We start from the raw sequence: 12216 nt of genomic DNA on the forward strand, positions 1-12216 counted from the left end.
TATTAAAAATGAGGATTTTGACAGCAGACTGTGACAGCTCCTTAGCCAATGCAGCTTTGTATTTGTTTTTAAATAACAAGATTATAGTGAAGGCCCTCTTCTTCTAGTTAAATTTCCTATATAGAGATTTTTTAAAAACTAAGACAATGTGTGAGATGACTTAAGCTGACTGGGGTTCTAGCCATATTTTAAAATTTCAGTCTTTGTTCTTTGCTGAATCGCAATGTGGTCATGAATAGTAACACCACAGGTTCAGTTATGCTGTTAAATCTTCCGATTTCAGTCTGCTACTCCGATTAAGTAATAAACTTGTTCTTCAATGTTTTTGTTTTCAACTGCTCCCATGTTGGACCCTAAGGCTAGTTTTGTCAGCACATATGTGTACACCAGTGCAATGTCATAAAAACATGATGTGCCAGTGTCATAAGTAAATTGCTGGTGTAAGTGTTTAGGACTATGGTGGCAATCTCTGAGGTTATTGATAATGTGTAAAAATTAACAGCGTTTAAGAAATCAAAGCAAGCAAAACCTCTGTACGGATGATTTAAATAATCTGTGTTTCAAAAGTCTTGTTAAATTTAACTACTATTTCTTCAGTACAAATAAATACAAAAAGGCTTGGGCTGCAATGGTAGAAAGCTGATTAAAAAGGCACCCGTATTTAGCTGTTCATAACAGCATTCTTAAACATGATAAGTAACAGCTTTCACCAACTTTTCAATGGATTGACATCTAAATCTTTGCCGTTAAGGCACTTCTAAGCAGGATATTAGGGCCTTGCTGTGTGAGCAATATATAGACAGCAGTGTTCTACTTCAAAATCATTGCCACAATACATGAGGGTGGGTTTTTTCATATTTTGAAACATGCGGGCTACTTTTGACAAAGGTGAGAACTAAATTCCAAGAAAGTGGTCATTACTTGCAATTCCCATAATCAAAGTAAGTCTTTTCCACTTGCTTCCTACCCACGTTTTCCATGTTATATCTGATCAGTCACTGCCTATCTGGTTTATGAAAACCGGATAACTATACCAAGCCTCCCTGCAGATTGTTTCGCGATTCATAAATTGTGTGCCCAGACATAATAAGGAAATACAAACCCTTTAAGTATTGCACAGAGGGAGTCAGAAAAACAAATTACAGGGATTATGCAGTGTATTTAAAGTGTACAGGTAGTGTAAACATATTGAAGCGCAATACCTGTTTTTTTTGAATGCAAGAACAATTTTGACAGTAATATTCATGGTACTGCACTCAAAGTTGAGCAGGGGTAGTTTCAATTCATTCATACGCAGTTAGACTGACACTTCATGCTAGTATTTTGTTTGTATTTATTATTATAAGTCACAATGTCATGCAAGTTGTGCAAGCTTAGACCCCTGCAGGCTAAAGAAAATGGCAAATACATGCTAAATTCCCACCCAACAACCTGTATGTGTTCATATATGAATATATGCACTTGTACACCCTGATATGCACACCCATTCCTTTGGGGGTAACTGGATCCTTCCACTGAAATGAAGTTCTTGCAGGCAGAAAAAATTCTTGTATGTTCAGTAGAGCTCTTATGCCCATAAGCAATGACTATACTGGGAAATTAAGTCCTAAAATATCTACCCCAGCTAGTCTGTGCTACAAACTCTTAAATGGATTCTGAAAACAAACATACAAATAAAACAGTAAGGTCAGACCCTTCTCTCAATAAAGTCAATAAGCTTTTCACTGACACCTAAAAGCAGACTCCTACCCTATGAAAAATACCCAGTTTACATCCAGTCATAAAATCCTATAGTGTTTGGAGTCCTGAGAACAGTAAGTGATTTGATTGTGTTTATTTAAGGGGAAAACACATACCTTCCTATATGCATTTTTGTGTCATGCTACAGTTATGCTGCAGTTCACAGTGCCACAGAAGGTGGTGCTGCAAACTACAGCATGACCCAACTGTGCTGGGCTCAATACGGGGGAGGGGGAGAAAGGACAAGGAAGGCCAGCAGACCTGCCACGGTCCAGCCATCCTGGGCTCAAGGCTGACAGATGGAGTGGAACAGAAGAGCAAGGAAAGCAAGTGACCCACTGCAGTTCAGTCATGCTGGACTCAACGTCAGGGACAAGGGGGCAAAAGGGCAAGGGATGGGTGGTGCTCTGTGTGACCCACTAAGTTGCTATGTGGGAGGCCTCAGCGTTGCTACTGCGAGGCCTCCCTTACCTCCAGCCTGTCTGCTGGGGGGGGGGGAGGAAGGAAGTATGGTGGGCAAGACCTGGCAGAGAGCAGGGGGAGTGGGGAGGCAACCTGGGGCAAGGCGAGGAGGAGAGGTTGGCATGTGAAGCATGCAGGACCAGAGCCCCTAGTATAGAATACAATTTTCTAAATATATTACTATGATCTTGTTTCCTTTTTTAAATGCTTAACGTATTTTTCTCTCAATTTAGCATTAGTTTTTATCTGAAAGTTAACATAGAAAAATAACTAATGACAGTAATTAGTTTTTATAATTATTTAAATAATTATTGTACAGGTTATTCAATTAACAAAACTTTTTCTTCCCCCCGCCCAAGTCCTATTAATAAATGCTATGTAAACACAGAAAGGCACAATATATCACAGTGCAAGCACAGCACCTGTACATAGAGGAATCAGCATGGGGTTCAACAGAGTGCTGTTGTTCCTCCCCCACCTTGACACTTCTACACTGGTCCTATGCAGATCCCTCACATACAGGTAATGTGTCTGCAACAGGATAGACCATGCCCATAATTATTCCAATAATTAAACATCATGAAATAAATTGTATTGGTATTGTTAATAGTATGCTATACCTATTTGATCCCCAAATCCAAGTAAAGATTGGGGATTCATTGCTTCATGGATAGATTCCAAATATTAATCCAGGAATCTCTCTCTGTACAACTTAAAATATTAGCAGACCATATGAATAATGACTTTTCCTAGGAGTCATATTTCACAATCCCAACTCTCACACATAAGAAGCAATAACTAAACATAGATTTATGTAGATGGATATCATAGGTTTGACAGGCAGATAGTTGAAAAAGCCTCATTAGGGCAGTCTATTGAATGAATACTGTTGAATGAATCTCCTTGAAGAAACATATCTTTATTTATGGAGATACCCATTATATATTAAATGGGCAATCCAATTTATAGTTATCTTTTTTGGACAGAGAAGGGGGAAAATAATGGACACAATGTAGCGAAAGTTAGGAGCATGCTTAGCTTATCCACTGAAAGAAATGGGACTTAAAGTTCTTGATTTTTACTGGATTGTGCCTCATCATCATCACCACCACCACTTGTTACTCGCCCTTCACCCTAAGGTCCCAGAGCATGTTACAACAATTTAAAACACAATCGTTTAAAACAAATTACAATTACAAAAGCAGGCTAGGTCCTAAAAATATACATCTCAGATGTTTAAAGGTCAGCATAAAGAGGAGCGTCTTCAGCATTCACTGAAAACTGTATAGTGAAGTTGCCAGACACACCTGTGTGGGGAAGGAGTTCCACAATTTAGGGGCTGCCACAAAGAATGCTCTCTCACGGGCTGCCACCACTGCCGAGCTCATCTGAGGGTGGCGGAACTACCAAGATCTTAATATGGCAACTTTCAAATAGATCAATTCCTCAATTTAATTCTAAAGGAAATTTACAGATACACCCACGAACAAATTAGGTTTCAATCTTTCTCTGAAAAACCCTGCTGCACAATGAAGTGTTCTTGCTTTTAGTATTTTGTATATGGGCTCCTTCTGGGAGGAAGGGTGGGATATAAATAAATAAATAAATAAACAAAGTTACAACAGTTTCAAATTTTATGGGAGTATTTTCATACGCAGTGTTTTCATACTAGCTTTCTGTTGTTGGTGTGCGTGTGCCCTAACATTAAATCACTGTTGAAAGTAAATTAACACATAGGTGGACATAGACTATAAACTCTGATTGCCAACAAAAGACGTACCTACAACTGTTAAAATCAACAGGAATTTGCCACTGAACTTCTTTGATATGAATTCTAGCCAAACCCAATATTAACTTTAAAGGATTCTGAGCTACATAATCTAGATGATGAAAAATACTATTGGTTGGATCCTCACTAAATTCCTCACACTTTAATCCCACTGAAATCAATCACATTTAAGTTAATCATGACAGACTTATTCCATTGATTTCTGGCATATATTTTAAACGTCCTCCATTGCCGTAACTTTACAACCTATGCCATTTCTGATTAGATTATGAATTTCCACTCTAACTTGAAATGCCACTTAGTTTTAAAAGGAAAAACACTGAAAGCACATAACGATATATTAGCCATTTCTTATTATGAAAAGTAGCTCCTTCCTCAAAAATTTCAGTATCAGAAAAATAATTGCAAAGCATTATTTCAAACATCAGTAACGGTATATTACAACTTCTTTTGTCAGTAATCCAATTTATTGTATTTACAGGTTTGCACAAAAATGTTAAGTTGTGTCTTTACCTTTTTACTAACCTGTAAGGCTATCTGGACGGGGTGGAACCATTCTTTCATAGATATCATACTGTTGTGTGTATTGCGCAATGTCATGAAGGGTCCGTTGTAATGTTGTTCCCAAATGTTGTGGAACTGCAGTCATCCCAGAGTGCTTTGGTGATGAAGATCCAACTTGGGTTTGAGGTGGAGAGGCTACTCTTGTCTGTGTATCATTTAGTGTAAGAGGTGAGCCAACTCTGACAGCAGGCTGGTACTGGGGAGTTCCTCCATTGGGGTTGGTCGATTGCCTAGATGTTACTGAGCCAACTCTGCGTACTGCTACTGGTGAAGCTGGTCTCTGTGTAGTAAAGGGAGATGCTGCTCGTTGTACAGGTAAAGTTGTAGATGAAAACACATTAGAATTAAGAGATCGTGATTCAGTAACAGATGGTGAACCATAGCCACTCCCTAATGAAGTTCTGAGTGATCCCCTTGAAGGAGAAACTCCTGTGGCGGTCACATATGAGGGAGACTGGGTCCTTGATGGAACAGAACTTACACGCCTCATGGCTCGGTTGGCAGTTATGTTTGATGATGTCTGTTAAAAAGAAATTAATATATAATACCGGCACACAAAGTCATCAACAAGTGTAGAAGATCAACATTTTTGTTTGTATAATTCCCTTGGGGTACATTTTTTTCTGTAGTTAATCACATTTAAGTCCCATTGATTTTAAAAAGGAGAAGCTTGTGTTTTAAGGCCTGGATTCTATACTGTATACATTTATCAGGGACTCACTAAGCAGACATGCACAGGAGTGCACTTTCAGGCTCTGCACTGAAATTAATGGGACTTAAAAGTGCTTAACATTTGCTAGATTGCACCCGAAGTATTTTAAGTTATTATAACTTCCACCAAGAATTCATTCTTGAAGAACCAAGAGAAATCTCCATTTGACATCTACAGCCAAGCAGTGCTATGATTTCCAGGGCTACTTGGGAGAGGCCATAATAGTAGTATCATTTAGAAGGGGATTACAAGTTGTAGTATAGATATAGCTTAAGTAGTAGTAATGGACAATGAAAAGTATATAACAACAACAATAATAATGTAGTATAGATGTTCTGCTATTTTTCTATAGCAAATGTGTCACTAAAATGCCAGTCACATGAATAATTTCCTCCATTTGGGGTGCAATCCAACACACCTTTCCGCCAGACTGGAGTGAGCTGGATGCCATGGATCCCGGCAGCGCCAGGAGGCTCCTACCTGTGCTGGCCTCTGATCCCCCTCCAAACTCTGCTGGCCATTTATTTCCCATTCAGGCCTATGGGGAGTGCTTACTCCCTTACTCCTCTGTTGGCCAGAGCCGGCGCTTTCCGGCCAGCTTGTGCACATGGCTCCCAATGGAGCCAGGAGGATCCCACAGAGCTTTCTACTTGCTTCTCCTCCACTGGCCCCCCTCTCTGCTGGCTGCCCGGCACTTGTATTGCTCTGTTAGTCTTCTTCTCTGACCTTCTTCCATTTCTCACTAATAAGTCTAATCACTAAGTTATCATTAATAAATCCTCTCTGTAGTTAGTTACTGGTAAAATGGATAAAAATAAAGAAAACGATTAGTACTCTAAAAAATGTAGAGGTATTCTGTCTTCTTCAGATACAGATTAAATAGCTTCAAATAAAGCATTAGGACTGTCACCTGTCATGACCCACAACCCAGGGACCTTACAATGCACGGCAGAGGACTCTGATGAGGACTAGATTTGGGCAATTTCCTTGGGGGTAGAACTATCACTACCTTATTTGAGGCCCTCCCAGCAGGAGGACAGAGCCCTGATACTATCTCAGAGGTATCTTCTGTAGTTGCCTCAGGAGAATGCTTCAGCCACCACAGCTTCCTTGGAGATGTGTTCTTTGCTTCTCCTGTAACCCTTAAGACCCTATGGAACTGGGCATCACCAAATTAAAGCCTTGGTTTATTTTAAAAAATGGGATCTGAATAATTTACTTGTGAATAAAAATAAACTGTTCTAAGCATACTTTAAGATGAAGCATGTACATGTCAGGCTCCAACTTTGAAGAGGCATTCCTTTCTGTGTGAATCAAGAGGAATGCCTTCTTCCCTGCTGCCTGCATTTTTGTATGTATGAAAAATAAATATTTTTTCTACCTTGTTTTGTGTTTTCTGGAAGAAGTGTTATTATCCTTTATTAGTTTCCGTAGAAATTACTATAATTTAGACTTCAAGACTGGCTTAGGGGTTTCACATTATTGTAAAAATGGGCCGGTTCACACAGAACTATGAGTTGTACATGAGTTGGAATAAGCAAAGACTCTGGCTTCTGTGCTCTCCCCTTCCCTCTCTGTGGTATTGGGAGACTTGCTAGCATTTAGTTCTACTTTCAAAGAATTCTGGCTTGTTGTTACATATGAACCAGAGAACATGATTGAAAACAGATTCTGGTAACTTTTAAAGTGAGTCATTTTCAGACCAAGAGTTATGAAATTTGGCTTGCTCAAATAAATAAAATTAATTTTAAATCAGGATCCCTGGTTCATACATAATAACAACCCAGGATACTAAATGCTAGCGGCTCTTCTCCCAGCCACACAGGAGGATTAGAAGGAAAGTATGAGCTTGAGGCTTTGCTCCATTATTTAGCATTATATTATCCAATGTTGTTTCTGGAACTGCTGCTTTTGGTAGGGTTTTGTTTTTTGTTTTTGGTACTGTTTTGATGAAACATTTGTTTTGTTTAATTGTTTTATGTATTTTTATAAAACTGTAAGCCAATCTGAGGACTGTTGTGGTTGAAGATGGAGAATACAAATGGTTTATCATGACAGGTAAATTCTCATATAAGGTAAATAGCATATACGTAGTAAATGTTACACCATATCTAGACTATTATATTTACTATGCCTTTTCTTAATTATATTTTTCTTGAAAATTATAATTTTTAAGAAATTGACTGTGACATCTCTTTAAAAACTTATATGGGTTTAACGACTGATCCAATAAATTAACAGCACAATCCTATACATGTTTTCTCAGAAGTAAGTCCCACTGAGTTCAGTGCCATTTCTTCCCAGGTAAAGGGGTACTGGATTGCAGCCTGAATGTTGCAGTGCTAAAAACATTCATTTACAATCACAAACACATTTGTTTATGGCAATACAAAAACAAAGCTACATTTTAATTAATCAGTTAATGGTATGTTGAATTAAAAAGGTGTTATAATTCAGCTACAGGTACCTGAACTAACGTTTGTCCTTCAGCTCTTGAACTTCTCACCAAATGGTTATTATTTGCTCCAATAAAGGAATGCTGCTGTCTGTTCTCTCCCTTTACCAGATTCTGGCTGTTATGGAAACTGCTTACTTCCTGGTATCCACTATCAGAATAAGAATTCATCTGTGTTGAACTTCTAGAGTTACCCACTGATCCTGAAGATAATAATGAGACTGGAGTTATTACACAGCTATGAATTAAAGCAATACTGAATTGATAAACCTCAGTTTATTTAAAATATATATAACAGACCCTCACTTTCACGGAGCGATGTTTGCTCTGGTGCGTACAGATTCCCTTGTTCTGGCTCTGTTCCAACATTATAAGAAGTAATATGAACACCCTCAGATGTTCTTAGTTTATTTACACCTGTGTTTGGCAAATCTGAAAGAAGGAGTTTCGTTAGTCAAAATTATATCTGCATCTATATGTATACACAACATTGTATGACTTCACAATTTCTGCTCAATTTTATTCTGAAAGTCATTTACAGCAAGGATAAAAGGCACTGTATAATAAAGAGAAACACTCAAGAGAAATAAGTAATTTTAGACAATTCTGCAAGAGCTTTGCATGTGAACATTCAACTCTGAGAAAAGACCAACCCCCCCCCCAATACAACAATTTGCACAGATGGTGTTTTCTTTTCAGTTTTGAAAGCTCAGCAGTACACATTTCCCAAGAAGGAAAATTCTGAAGCTGCTAACTGAAGAACATATTGTCAGCTGTGATATTCATTCTTGAACTTTAAATATAAAACAAATACACTTGTTTCAAAGATTTTCTGTAGCTTGAATGATAAAAGCATGGCCGCAAAGATACCAGAAAGCATCAAATTTACAGCCAGGAACTGTTTCCTCTATGAATTACCTTATCTTGCTGCTAAAGCCCATGCAGTAAATTGCTTTCTTTTTAACAGGCAACATTAACAGAGCTGCTAGAAGGGTCTTAGGGTGAATTGCCTTTCAGACCAGACTTTTTCAAGATAACATTAATGCAGTTTTTTTAATCAAAATGTGTCTGTCAACACTGAAGAAGATAAAACCACTGTTACAACTCTGTTTGCTACATCTTCACACAGGGGCTCATCTTACCATCTTTTTCACAGATTTATCTTCTTTTACCATCTTTTTAATTTAGGGTGGGACAGCTGCAACTCAGGAATTGGATTGATATCTATGAAAATGCTCTGTACCCTCTTTGCAGCCTGGCAGGAAGGGCAAAATCCTCAAACTCAACTTATGGATCAATCTTCACTTAGCCACACAATTCACTGGGTGACCTTTGGCCAGTCACTATCTTTCAGACTAACCTACCACACAAAGTTGTGAGGATAACAGGGGGGGGGGGGCAGAACGATGTATGCCACCTTCAGCTCCTTGGAGGAAAAGTGGGCGGTAAATATAACGCATGCATGCAACCAGAGTTAAAAGCCCTTACTGGACTACTGCAAATTATCAAACGATTCACCAGTAGATCCCAATCTACTTTCTGCCTGTCTCTGAACTAAAGGAATAAAAACTTATGATGAGTTCCTTAAAAGCCTAATTCTCAAGATAATCTAATCTAAACTTAGAATTGGAAGCCTTCCAGATCTCATTTGAAAGCTTCTGCACCAGAGAACCAGGAAAATAAATGTTAGTGGATAAGAGGTGGGCTTTTAGAGGTGTCCCTTAATTGCACAGCTTGGTGCAACTAATATTAATTAGCTTTGGCATTTAAAAACATGAAAAAGGGTATGAAAGCTAGAAGATATTCCCTGCATTGAATGAAGAATGCCAATTTAGGGGTCAGCTCAGTTGTATGAAGATATCAAAGTATCCTGAAAAAGTGCACTAGAATTATAGTTTTGATCTAAAATGTCTAGCTACTATGAAAGAAGAGTAGATAACATTTAGGTCCATTTGGATTTATATCCCAGGGATCAGGAAGAGTAACAGCCATTTCATATTAAAACTGAAATGATCCTTGTCACTCTAGAGCTCAACATCAGAGCTGCTTCACATTTTGTGCACCAAATATATTTTCATTGATCGTGTATTGAATGGCAAACACCATTAACACCTGCAAAAAGTTGGTCCCATGCACCAGAGGAGGTTGCAATGGGGCATGGACTGCTTGCAACTCCTCCTGGAACCAGCCTGCGCTGGAATCTGCTCCGGGCAATACTGGCAACATCAATGCATCAGAGAGCTGTGATCACATGCACCTCCTAATTGCATGTTTAAGAGATATGCAGTTGCCCTTCAAACATGATTGCATCCAAAGGTGTCTGTGTGCTTTAACAATTCTGTTCATGCAACAGGACTTTCCCTTCTTCTCCTACATCCTGAAGTTCCCATGTGCCCTGTGATGTTCCTGCTTATATTGTAAATATGGTAAGTGCTGGTTATATAGAAGATAGATGGTGAGTGGAGTGAAAGAGGAGGGGGAGTACATGAGCAGTAGAATGCTGGATGATTGGCTGAGCGTTTGAATGGCTGGGAGTATAAATGGAGGAATGACAGTTGAATCAGGGAGGTGGATGTTAGAGGTTTAGAGAGGTGAAAGAGGTTTTGGTGGTGTTTGGAGGTTGTTGTTGTTGTTGAGAGTGAGTCGGAGTTCTGAGGCAATTAATGAGAAGTAAAGTACATGTATGAAACCATAAGCTTGTCAACAAAGTAATTAAGTAATCTTGTTATTTCTAATTCTTAATAAATATTTCTCGGTTAAATAAAAGCCTGATTCCTTCAGCTGGGATACACATACCAGGGGGAATAGCAAAGTAACCAAGGCTGAACAGTTTGTATCAAATGGTGGCAGCGTCGGATTGGAGGAAAGTGTATCCAGTCCCACAGAGAAACTCAGGGCTGTATGCTTCAGAGTCAAGGGGCTGCAGGGGTTTTTACAAATTACCTATACCCATTGACACAAGGTATCGGAATAGCCAGGCAGAGACTAGGCACAGTCTATTGGCTAAAAGGGTTACAGAGTGTCGGGTGCTGCTGCCTAGCAGTGGGTTCTTTTGAGATCGGTGCTAGTGCTGTAAAGGGTAAGAATAAACCTTACGTTCCTGTCTGCTCGTAGCCACAAAGTGAGAGCTTCACAGGTGGTGCCAGGGAAAGACGTCACATGCCCCACATTCACTCCAGAAGTCCTGCTGCATGAATGGAACTCCACCTGTGGAACTTTGGATTCAACCCTCTGAGATTGCTTTAGTAGCCCTGGTAGATTACTGGTATCTATAAACTGATAAAAGGAATTTCCCCTTGTTGATAATCTTAATATGAAAACTACAATATCTGGGTGGAAGTTACTGAGTTTTCTCTTGAGTGATTCCAGTTCTATCTGGAGGGACAGTCAAAGAGTAGTAACTATTAACATGAGACCAGAATCTGTTATTTGAGAATCTACAGAAAGGGTGTGTGTGTGAATATATCACCTAAGTGAAGTTACTGGATGAAATCATCTGGAGCTTTGGACCTGAATATAATCAATTGCAATATTGTTCTATATTTCATTTGCTAAGTAGTTGGGAACTGCTATCTCAGTACTAAGCTGATGTTTGCAGGTAGTGCTCAAATGAGTGAGGCTGAACAGTCTTGAGTTCAAATTCAAATAAGATTTTATATATTATTACATTTATATTCTACCCTTCCTCCTAGAAGAAGCCCAGGGCAATGGAGGCAATGTCAGTGGGAAACTCAGATGTTCTCAGATGTGATGGCCAAATGAGCTTCTATCAAGTCATCATAAGTGGTTTATAATCTGGGGTTACTTCTGGACAACACCTGGAGGTGCAGGTTGCAGCATTGGGCAAGGGCAACTTTTATCAGTCATATCTAGGATATAGTCTACATCCCTTACTTGTGAAGAAAGGATCATTCCACCATCATACAAGCCTTTGTAAGTTCTTGGACTGACTACTACAAACTGCTCCACAAGTAGTGCTGCTGGTCCCTTGCTGTGGAACACTCTTCCAGCAGAGATTTGGTAGGCACCCTTCACTTTTGATTTTCAGGCATGTCTTGGAGATCTTTTTATATATACAGGCCTATGCAACTGAGTAAGAAGGTGAGGTAGCCCAGGGTATTCATCTATAGCGTTTCAACAGGGATTTTCAATTTTCCTACCCTCCAATTTATCATTTCCGTGCTGGTTTGTCTGCTAAGTAACCTCTGCATGTTTCAGAGGATTCTGGGGCACATTCTATTGCACGCTCTCAGTTTGTGAGTGGTACCAGCCAAGCCGTACCAGCTGTCACCCTTCACAAGCTAAGAGTGCACTATGAAACAATGAGTGCTATGCATACTGCAGGAGAATATTCAATACTGACATAATGCTTTCTTTCATGCAGCTTGCCTTCCATTACTGATTTTCTAGGAACCCAATTTGAAAACCACTGTATTACAATTATACTTCAAATGACAGCTCATAATAGATCATTTATAGCCAGATGTACCATAT

General features: G+C 39.1%; 1 protein-coding gene across 5 annotated transcripts in view; it reads right to left on the reverse strand.

The window, feature by feature from the left end:
• Positions 1-12216, reverse strand: part of PKP4 (plakophilin 4) — a 147769-nt gene that overhangs the window by 49950 nt on the left and 85603 nt on the right. For 3 of the 5 annotated variants that reach the window (XM_061608709.1, XM_061608710.1, XM_061608707.1), the window contains 3 exons: positions 8023-8154; positions 7735-7925; positions 4517-5075 (listed from right to left, as the gene is read on the reverse strand). In XM_061608709.1, the coding sequence (XP_061464693.1) occupies positions 4517-5075; positions 7735-7925; positions 8023-8154 (882 nt within the window). The remainder of the gene's footprint in view (positions 1-4516; positions 5076-7734; positions 7926-8022; positions 8155-12216) is intronic. The other 2 variants (XM_061608711.1, XM_061608708.1) reach the window with 1 other exon arrangement.

This window comes from Rhineura floridana, chromosome 2 (genome assembly GCF_030035675.1).
Source record: "Rhineura floridana isolate rRhiFlo1 chromosome 2, rRhiFlo1.hap2, whole genome shotgun sequence".
Taxonomy (NCBI): domain Eukaryota; kingdom Metazoa; phylum Chordata; class Lepidosauria; order Squamata; family Rhineuridae; genus Rhineura; species Rhineura floridana.